The sequence below is a fragment of the Ictidomys tridecemlineatus genome, chromosome 2 (genome assembly GCF_052094955.1).
Source record: "Ictidomys tridecemlineatus isolate mIctTri1 chromosome 2, mIctTri1.hap1, whole genome shotgun sequence".
Taxonomy (NCBI): domain Eukaryota; kingdom Metazoa; phylum Chordata; class Mammalia; order Rodentia; family Sciuridae; genus Ictidomys; species Ictidomys tridecemlineatus.
In genome coordinates this window covers 18,244,542-18,255,302 of record NC_135478.1, presented here as the reverse complement: position 1 = coordinate 18,255,302, position 10,761 = coordinate 18,244,542, and the positions used below count along the sequence as shown (strand labels likewise).

Sequence of the window (10,761 nt, the reverse complement as noted above, 5' to 3'; positions counted from 1 at the left end):
CTGGCAAAGAAATCATTTTAAAAAGTGAAATAATTCTCATTTCTTATTGGCCTTACTGACTTGAAAAAGATCTTCATCCAAGACTTTGGCCGTTTGAATAGAGATTTGTAAAAAGTCCTGATAATTTTATTAATGGTTAAAGCCAAATGAACAGCCCAATTGAGATAATCCAGTGGCAAAAATCACTATGATATCTTAAGAAGATTCTTTTCTTATTTGTATCCCACTCCTCCCACACTGTAAGTCACTAAGAAAAACAAGTAGCTTTAGCCACCAATTTGCCTGGTGGAGAAACTCGGGATATTTATGGGGTCCATGTAGTCTGACTGGACCTGGGAGATGGGAAAGGAACCATAATATAAAACTGCAGACCCGGAGGGGACTGAGGCCTGGCCTGGTCCACTCCCTTGCTCTGGAGATGAGAGGGGGAGCACTTTGCCCATGGCCAAATGGCTTGTTCATGGTAAGGCAGGTACCACGGTGGGTGTCCCAGTGTCCTGTCTCATTTATCACCAGTTTTCTGGTGGTCTCAGCAACTTCTCTTGCACTGTGGAGAGTATGAAAAGGCAAATGGCAGAGAGTTTGACTTCACTGAGAATAGTCAGTGGGACAGAGCCAGCTGTGCCTCCGTGGGCCCAAAGACAAGGTCAGCCCGCCAGACCTTACCTGAGACTAGAAGGGCCTGGTGCTCAGCCTGCTGATTGGATAGGGAAATTCAGCCTCAACTGGCATGTTCTGAGCTTCAAGCTGTCCTATCCTGGCACTGTTCCCCTCTTTCCCAGTGGTGGGAACGGGATTCAAGAGCCATGGGCCATGCGAGTGCCCTGTCCTGATTCCTATTCAGCTACTGGGAGTGCAGAGTGCTGAGCTCTCTCCCCTGCTCCCTCCTCTGGAGAGCTGGGATCAGAGAGAGAAGCTGCCCTATCTTTCCTTCATTCCCCTTCTCCTGAGACCCACTCCCCATCCATCTCTTCAAGGGGACTCTGGGTCAGGCTCTGCTTCTGAGGAAACTAACCTAAGTCAAGACCATCACGGAAGACCTCACACAGTTCATTGATTATTTGGGGGGGAGGGTATTGGAGATTGAACTCAGGAGCACTCAACCACTGAACCATGTCCCCAGCCCTATTTTGTATTTTATTTAGAGACAGGGTCTCACTGAGTTGCTTAGCACCTCGCTTTCCCTGAGGCTGGCTTTGAACTTGCGATCCTCCTGCCTCAGCTTCCTGAGCCACTGGGATCACAGGCTACCATTCCCGGCCACACAATCCATTGGTTGTGAACAGTGCTGAATGCATCTGGACCCATGCATGGTCCTCATGCTTAGTGATTCCCCTACTCTGGCCTGATCTTCCTGTCTTGGGTGAGTCCTCTGGGTGTCCTGTCTTCAGCACCCATTCCCAGCAGCAGGGCCATCTGACTGCAACTTTCCCTCTGCCGGAAGGACTTGTGACAGTTCTTTGGGCAGCAATATCCTTTCTGTTTATTGAATCTCAGAATTCATTTTCATCCCCCAAGACATCAAATAAACAGACAAAACAAGTAGCTCCATGGTTATGACTCAGGGAGATGAATCACATTGTTCAGAGCTGTGTTCAGTTCCTTATCGGCTTCATCTGAGGCCTCAGATATGAAAACAGAGATGATTCTGCCAAGAAGGGCGGAAGGTTGGCTCTGGCTTTGATACGTGTTTGGAGATTTAAAACAAAAAACAAACAAAAAAAAAACCATAAAACACTGGATGGGAAAGATAGCAGATCCTCTTCCCCTGCCCCAGCTCCACTGTGTCTTTGGCCCCAGAGACGTTTCAATATCCAAGTGGCAGACCTCTGACCCATGTGTCAAGAACACAGCCTTTCTATGCCTCCTGCCACAAGAGGCCCTCTATCATCTTCTGTAGAGAGAAGGAAACACCAAACAGTGGCTGAGTGGGGAAAGTAGGGTGCTGAGGAGCAGGTGCCCCTGGGATGAAAATGTGTATGATTGGCTGGGGATGTGGCTCAAGTGGTAGCGCGCTTGCCTGGCATGCCTGCGACCAGGGTTCGATCCTCAGCACCACATACCAACAAAGATGTTGTGTCCGCCGAGAACTAAAAAATATTAAAAATTCTCTCTCTCTCTCTCTCTCTCTCTCTCTCTCTCTCTCCTCTCTCACTCTCTCTTTAAGAAAAAAAAAAAGAAAATGTGTATGATTTATGCATTTGAATATCCATCAAAAAATAATATCTTTGGTGACTTATGGGTACTATAGCATCCCTGATAATGATTCATTTGTTTTGTGAAGGGCATTTTCTAATTTTTCCATGATATAACACTGTCATGGAAAAATAGAAAGTTTTCAAACAGTTATGAATAGCACCATGCCATTTAAACAACATAAGTAGTAACTCATGAACACACATATAAATCAAGGCTGGGGGTATGTGCATCAAAACCTTTGCAGGACTTATTTTGGGGGTAGTCGAAAGATAAATGTTCTGTTCTTTCTTTTTCACTTGACTTGCACAATGAATACACATTGAGTGTGTTTAGATGAGAGTTCAGGAATGAAGCTGGGTATCAAAGTGTCCTTTCTCAGCCTCTGATGATCTGCATGGTGCTAACCAACTCGGATGACCTCTCAGAGACCTGGTGACAGCTGGAACTGGCAAGGTGAGATGCTCTGGGTGAGACTCATTTTGGAACAGTAATCCAAGCCTGTCAGGGTTGAAGGAGAAACCTGTTTCGGGGTGGAGGAGGGACGATGGGGTTCATGCCCTCTAGGACAGCTCTGCAGGAGGGCAGCTGGCAGAACCTGCTCCCAGCCCCCTTCCAGCTCCCAGCTGCCTGCCTACCTGCTCCTGCCAGTAGCTTGTCCTTCCAAGGCCTCCATATGCACTTTGTACTCTTCATTCGCTATGGCTCCAGGACATCCACTTCATATCCTCTGTACCTTCATGCCTTGTGTGAGAGACTTCTGGTTTTCCTTTTTTTTTTTTTTAATATGCTGGTGGCATGAGGTAGGGAATTATCTTTCTGTTCCTAAACAGTGCTTCCAGTTCTCTTTTTCTTGCTTCTTCTTTCTTTTTAGATCTTGTTTTCCCTCTATTTCTCCCACTTTCTCTTTTCCTTTCCAGTCCAAAATGACAATGATCAATAGTCATATTTGTGACTTTATATTTATGATTGTTTCATATTAATAATAATTATAATTTTCCAGTGTAGTCCTTTAGCAGCTGCAGAGTTATGACACAAAGGAAGTGAGGTAGGGTATCAGTTAAAGTGAGGTAGGGTATCGGTTAAAGTCTATGATAAAAAAGTTCAGCATCCGTCTTGCCAGAAGACCATATAATATGTGGAATTAACTGGAGCCAGAAAATTCCTTATGATCATAAAATATTCTGAAATAAAATTCCAAGGTACTGTAATTATAAAGCCACACTTCTGGATCATGACGCAGTGAGAGTCATAAGTCCAGAGTGACTCCTATGAAAGCCCTAGAGGTATGCTGGAATTTACAGACATAGCCTCTGGGACAGAACAAGCACATGGCCCCAAATCACCGGGTATCAGCAGCCACTCAGGGGAGCCTGGAGCGCAGCCATGTAGAGCAGGATGGAGGTTTCGTAGGTTCTGAACAGGTTTCTTGAACCTGCAATGCAGAGTTCAAATTGGGGGTGTTTGGGGAGGGTTGGAGAGCTACATGGTAAGCAATCTTCTCTCCCATGCCCACCAATCAAAAAGTCATCCCAGGAGCCCATCTGAGACTCTCATCCTGGTGCAAGCTGAGCTGTGGTAGGGTTATTTCTTAGAGTGCAGAAAAGCTTGCTGAGAAGCAATCTGTGGGTACAGTCAAAATGTGGCCTCGGGGTGTTATCAAGATGCCAATTATTTGGATTTTTATCACTAATTCTATAAAGACAAATAGAAGAGCAAGTCTTCAGCGGCACAGAGACTCATTCAGGGACTTTGGGAGTTCAGTTCTGGGAACAGGCAGGCAGGAAGAATTCCAGGAAAACACCGAGACTCAGACAAAGGGAGAAGCCTATACTTGTCCAAGGAAGCAGCCCTGCCCTGGACCTCGGAGCCCATGGGGAGTCCCCACTCACCTCAAAATACCTCTGGACCTGTCCTATCCTGGGGTGTGGCAGGCAGATCTAGCCCAAGTGTCAGCACAGGCTTGGAGATGGTGAGATTGTGAGAGGGAAGTACACTGTGAGGTACTTTGAGATAGATGGACCATTGGGCTGAGTCCTGTGATCCTGATGGCTAGAGGTATATAGTAAGAGAAGGTGCCAGCCTGTTGTTAGGACTGATAGGCCAGAGAGGGCTGCAGAAGAATAGGGTCCTGTCTGCTGAAGGGACCCCAGCTTTGGAGAAGGCAGACAGCAGAGGCTGACAGGACACAAGTCTGCTGGGTGGGACATCAGGAAATATCTTGTCACGTTTAAGAAGTTACTCAGAGCTGGTGGGAGGCCCAGAGGAGGGAGTGCCTTAAAACTTCCTAAGGGCTGGGATTGTGGCTCAGTGGTAGAGCGCTTGTCTCACAGGCGTGAGGCACTGTGTTTGATCCTCATTTATTTATAAATAAATAAAAAAGTATTGTGCCTATCTACAACTTTAAAAAAAAATCTTAAAAAAAACTTCCTGAGCTGGAGGCTAGTAGGAACACTGTCCTTAGGGGAAGAACCCAAGAAGACCAAGAACAAGTGCATGAGAAGATGCAGGCTTGGCAGGGAGATCTACACGAGAAGACTACATAGAGCAGAAGGGCCCACAGACACTGAGTGCAGGCAGAGGCCTGTGTTCCAGTTCTGCTCCATAACCTTAGCTGTCCCCACATGTGAAAAATGCCCCTGTGTTAAAGAACTTGGAGCTGGGTCTAGGCATCTGGGTTGCCTATTCTGACTCCCTTTTTATTTTCCATTTACATAACTTTCTTTCCATGTCTTTTCCCCTCATTTAAACTCTGATTCTTCACCCATCCTTCTGAATTCCCAGATCCAAGGGATCCAGAGGGTTCTTTTGTTGAATTCTTCCAGATTGAATTCTTTTAGGAATGGCCCTCCTAAATCTTGAACACATAGCATGAAAAAGGAATAAGCCTTTCTTTTGTTAAACTGCTGAGAAGTTGTGTTTGCTTGTTACTTCAGCATGATCCAGCACATCCTTACTAATAAGGTGATATGACAGGAAAAAAAGCAAAGCCTTCTTCTTTTGACATGGATATGTATGAGGGTGATGATGAAGTAAGAAATGGTATTAGGGGACATTTTTCCTATCACCACTGATTGTGGTTATTAGAAGACTATCCAGATAGAAAAGAAAGAATAGAAATGTGTGATCTATATAAAAGGGATGCAAATGATGATCATTCATGTGGTATGCTCCTTATAGATGCCTAATGATCATTTGGCTAGAACAATTCTGCATGCCACTAGGATTTTTATCTGTCAAGGCTGGGTTCTTGAAGAAGCAAACTGAAGACAGATCCAACTCCCTTGGGTTAATGGCTCTGGAAGGGAAGGGATAGGAAAAGGTAGAAGTGGGCAGAGGGAGTAGTCTGACCTCCAGGCAGTCTCCATGGAAGTCTCAGCTAGCCCTGTGGGGAGTCAGTCCTGATGCCTGTAGGATCTTTAGAGCTGTCAGAAGTTGAGGTGAGAGGGCTGGTCTTCCTGCTCCCTCTGTTAAGGAGTCACTGAATGGGGTGCTCTAGGTGGAGGTGTTGCTTTGGGCATGGTGGCTATGTTCAGTTAAGGTGAGCCCCAGAAGACTGGGATGTTCAGATTTGGGGTCAGGGCATCTCTCCCAGTGAATGTAGAAAAGTCAGTAGTAATGGTGGCATATTTGGGGGGTGAATACGAACCTTCCCCAACATCCTCTCAGAATGGAAAATAATGGAGCATGATGATTTATCCTGAGGACTCAGCTGTATTGTTGGCAACTCAGGCCATGCCAAGAAGACTGTGAGTGGGCTGGAATATGAGGATTCCATGTATGCATGTATACACGTGACAGGGGCAACTTCCTTTCCTGTCCAAGAGGAACTAATGGTTAATCCTTAGTTAAATATGTAGTCGGAAGTGTTTCACTATTGAGATGGTGCACTTCAACCTGATCATAAGGCACGGACCCCAAGCTGAGCTTGCCAGGGCCTGACCTCCTTTACCAGTGGGTAAGCCTACTGAAAGAGAACTGCAGGCTCCCTCCTCACTTTCTAGAACTAACTGGTCCATCACAAACACATATACACACACACATGCTCTCTCACACACACTGTAGGCTCCACCAGCAATTACAAGGATCTACCTCAGGAAGGTATATTGCTATAGCAATAAATGTTAATATATCTAACCCATCTTATAAAGGTATTTATTGGGATGGGGATGTGGCTCAGTGGTAGCGTGCTTGCCTTGCATGTATAGGGCACTGGGTTTGATCCTCAGCATCATAAATAAATAAAATAAAGGTATTGTCTCCTACAACTGAAAAAATGTTAAGGAAAGTATTTGTTAGGGACACACACACACACACACACACACACACGCCTCTCAACAGAAGAGCTGATGAAAAATACTATCGAGGGAAGAATAATTCCTGAGTTTTATGTAGCTGTCTGATTGTAAGCAAGATGCTAAGCCTCTCTGAACCCTAGTTTCCGTATTGGGGGGAAGAAAGGAAGGGACCGGGGGGAGGGAGAGGTGCCAAGTGATGTGTAGTGGGAATACTTGATGTTCTTCCAGGATTACAAATACTGTGATTGTATTAAAATTGATACAGGTTAGCAAATTTATTGGTTTTCTCCTGCTAATTACCACAGGGTTCCAGAACAGTGAAGATCATAATTTACCTTGCTCTGTGGCATTTGAAAATTTGAAGTGTCAATAAGGATTTATAATACAACAAATACAGAAAATCTTCAATGTCCAGAATAGGAGAAAGAGGAAGACCCATCTCAGTACCTGGCACCTGCCAGAGTCGTTCCTGGACACCAAGGAGGTGTGTATGTGTTTGCTGAGGTGGGAGGAAACTGAAGCTGTAGGCAATAACTCAGCCTCTCCTTCAGACAGATTCCTGGGGGGAGGAAGCATCCCACTTCTCTGATATAATAGAGACATCTCAAGATAGAAGGAGACTACATACAGCTGAATTTCCCTTTCTGCTAGCACACAGCATTTCTCAACCTCGAAATGCATCAGAATCTGTTGCAGGGCTTGTTAAACTACAGATTGCTGGGCTGTATCCCAGAGTTTCTGGTTCTGCATCTTTAACAGGTTCCCAGCTGATGCTGATGTTGCTGGTCCAGGGACTATAGTTGGAGAACTATAACTCTAGAACAATCTCAGCTATTAACTCAAAAGTGGGGAGAAGATGGAGAAAGGAAATGCAGCTTATTTTTTAAAAGACTTCAAAAATTATTTTTATATTAAATTGTATTAACGATTTTTCATTTACTCTGCTGAAAACCCCCCAAATCTGAAACTACTACATAACAGACACTACATCATGGAAGCCAGAAGTGAAGAAAATCTTGTGATCATTAACTTATTTATTACCCAAGAATCTACCTTAAAAATCTTATTAATGCCCAAATAACATCTCATTTTACAGCCAGCACTTGAGATGTGCTCATCTGATAAAATTTATGCATAGCAATTTGAAACTTATATATCTTTTTAAATGAGTCATTTCCATGAAGGACATCTGGCTCAGAGGGTCTATTGATTTTTTACCATTTTGACACTTTTCTGGGTGTTCTGCAAAGCTTGGGGCAGAGAGTAAAAAGATAAATCATGCGAAACCCTGTTAGCCACTGTGATAGCAGGGAAGGCTGGGTATTGGGGGCCAGTGTGTTGGAAGACATTGCAACTACCCTTAGGGCAAGTAAGCTCTTTCCCTCATCTGGCCCTTCTGTAACTTTTTAGGAATTCCCTCTCCAGGTTCTAGGTTAATGTCTTACAATTCTTGGATTCCTTTCCCTAATTCCAATAAAGACAAAGCTACATACGCATCTCTGGAGGAAAATGTCTGTATTAAAAGCCAAAAATCCACAGGAGTACAAGAAGAAACGCCCACCAGGCCACGTCACTGGATAAATCGACTTGGAAAAGGTTCTTAAAGTTCATTTTTAGCGATAACAATATATCGGTGTCAAATCCTTCCCATGCCCTCCCCCCTTTAAAATAAATTAAAAAACAACAAACTTCAGATACAACTATGTTCAGATACAAAGAGCTTCTCTTACTACAGCAATAGCAATTTAATCTTTTTGTTTTGTATTTTTTTTTACTAAAACTTTCATTTAAAACAGTTATTAAATATATAAAACAAATACACAGGATTTGGTCATTTTTCTGCCATGAATAAAGGGCACGTGGGTGCGGGGAGGAAGGCGGGCAGGGGGATGCAATAGAGGGGAAAGGGCCCCTTTTCCCTGCTCTGTCTTCGGAGCTGTGGATCCCACCCCTCAATCCAAAGGCTTGCACCTGCTTTTCGGAACAGGAAGCGCAGCACAAACCTGGCTTTTCAAAATCGCTGGGGCTCTCCTGCGGCCCCCTCCCCGGAAAAAGAACTAACGATAACTACAGCACGAAGCACACCTGCCGAGTCTCCCGGCGAGAAAGGCACCCACGAGCGCGGACACAGGGAGGACGCAGGGAGGAGCGGAGCGAGTCACTTGGTGGTCACCCCCGAGGTGACAGCCGCAGCGGCAGCGGCTGCAGCTGCGGCGGCGGCGGCAGCCGCGGTGGTCCCCGCCGGCACTGCAGCGGGGGCGGCCGCGGTAGCGCTGGCGGTGGTCCGGCGCTGCTCCATGCCGTTGGGCAGAAAGCCGGCGATGATGGGCACTGGCCAGATGAGGGCGGCCACGCTCCACACAACGATGACCAGGGTCATGAAGCAGGCCACCAGCGTGGATTCGATGGGCTTGCGGTTCAGCCGCCAGCCCGACTCGCCCTGCAGCTCCTCCAGGCTGAAGTCCAGGCAGCAGAAATGCAGCGGCTCGCCCTGCAGCCACAGCGGTCCGGGCGGTTCCGCCGCTGGGTAGGCGGGCAGCGCGGTGGGCGCCCCGGCGGTGGCAGTGGCCGCGGCGGGCCGGAGGCGGCCAGGGCGGCGGCCGCGCACCCAGCCGCAGCCCACACAGAGGCGCAGGTCCTGCTGCGCGCCACCCGCGGCCAGCCCCAGGTGCTCGATTAGCAGCGGCGGCCCGACTCGGTGGAAGGCGGTGGCAAAGAAGGCGCGGCCGTGCGCATTGGTGGAGAAGAGCAGCAGGTCGCACTGGAAGCCTCGCGGGCGGCCCCAGCGCACAAGCAGCGAACTCAGCATCTGCCGCTGCACGCTGATGTTGCAAGGCGTCGCCGCCGCCGCTTCCTCCGGGCTCGGACGCTCGGGGGACCCCGGGGCCGCCGAGGCCAGCAGCCGCGGGGCGTCGGACTCGTCCGCGGACGACGCATTGACCGAAGCGTTGGAGGGCGCCCCGAAGAAGCCCAGCGCGTCCGCAGCCCCTCCGTGGGCCAGCGGCAGTGGGCAGGCTGCGGCCAGCAGCGCGGCGAGCAGGGGCAGCATGGCCTGTGGCGGGCGCCTACGCGCGCGGGACAGGAGGAGGTTGCATGGCGCGCGGGCGACTGGCCGGCGAGCGACAGCGGGGCGCGGGAGCTGGTGGCGGGGCGGATGCCAGCCCGCGGAGGCGGCGGCTCGCCGGGCGCGGGGACCTCTCCAGACCGCTGCGTCTGGGGTTCCCTTCCGCCCCCGGCGCTGGAGCCCTGGGACCGCCGGGCTGCTCTGCGGGCTGTGGCTCACCCGGAGCAGGATTCCCCGGCTTGCTCCGCCTCCCGCGCGCCCCGCCCCGCCCCACCCCATCCCGCCTCCCGCTCGCTGAGCGCGGGTACTTGGTGGAGGGTGGGTTCCTACCCCCAGCAGGGTGAGGACACCGGAGGACCCCTCAAGGCGGGATGCGGGACTGGGCGCCAGGGTAGCTCGAGGCGGGCGCGTGGGTCGGGCGATCGCTGAGTGAGAGTCCCTTTCGCTGGGTGCGGGTGCGCAGCGGGGAAGCCCAAGAACGCTCCCCTGCGCTCTAGGAGGATTGCGTCCTCGGAGGGAGGCTCCAGGATCCCTAGATCATCCCTCCGTCACGCCGGATATGGCAGAACTGTTTTGGTGCCGTGTGTTGGTCATTGTCTCTCCTGGAGCCCCTTTGTTTTACAAAAGGAGAAACTGAGGCTGAGAGAGGGGAAAGGCCTCCCCATGCCACCACATCAGCCAGAAGCTGACCTCTACACGACTAACCTCTTTTGCTTTTCTACGATGTCCCTTAAAACCTCAAGTCTGGAGAATTTGAATGGTTTTTAATGCCTTTCTCACTCTGTAGACCCACTTGGTATTACTCTCCTCACAGCAGACAAACCCTGAGAAAAAATTCCAAGAACTCTATGGAGTTCCCGGTGCCAAGTGGCTGGTGGGGATGAGACCTGCAGCTTTGACCCTCTGGGGGTTCCGATTCAGAGTCCTATGCACAGGTGACTGTTCCACCCCACAGGGTGCCTGCCTGATGGGTCAAGTAAGCATGGATTTACAAAAGATCTGTATGTTAGAATTCACCAAATGTTCAAATTCTGTAGCCATGTTGGGAGGACAGGCTGCCATGAGTAATGTGTCAAGATCAAACTTATATTAAAATCTCTTTCCTAGTCGTTTGGCCTGTCACACTTGGAAACAAACTTCACTGGCACTCCTTCAGGTAATGCCCCTGCCCTTTGAAGCCATTGTGCTCCATAAGACTGAGAG

The 10,761-nt window shown here is 48.9% G+C and overlaps 1 protein-coding gene across 1 annotated transcript; it reads right to left on the bottom strand.

Annotated features, from left to right (window-relative positions):
- Positions 1 to 7,992: 7,992 nt before the first annotated feature.
- Positions 7,993 to 9,817, bottom strand: Tmem158 (transmembrane protein 158). The gene has a single exon (XM_005337941.3). The coding sequence runs from the start codon at positions 9,541 to 9,543 to the stop codon at positions 8,653 to 8,655; it is 891 nt and encodes a 296-aa protein (XP_005337998.2). The 5' UTR covers positions 9,544 to 9,817; the 3' UTR covers positions 7,993 to 8,652.
- Positions 9,818 to 10,761: the final 944 nt, after the last annotated feature.

Coding starts and splice junctions, on each gene's coding strand:
- Tmem158 (XM_005337941.3), bottom strand. CDS start 9,543: ATGCTGCCCCTGCTCGCCGCGCTGCTGGCCGCAGCCTGCCCACTGCCG.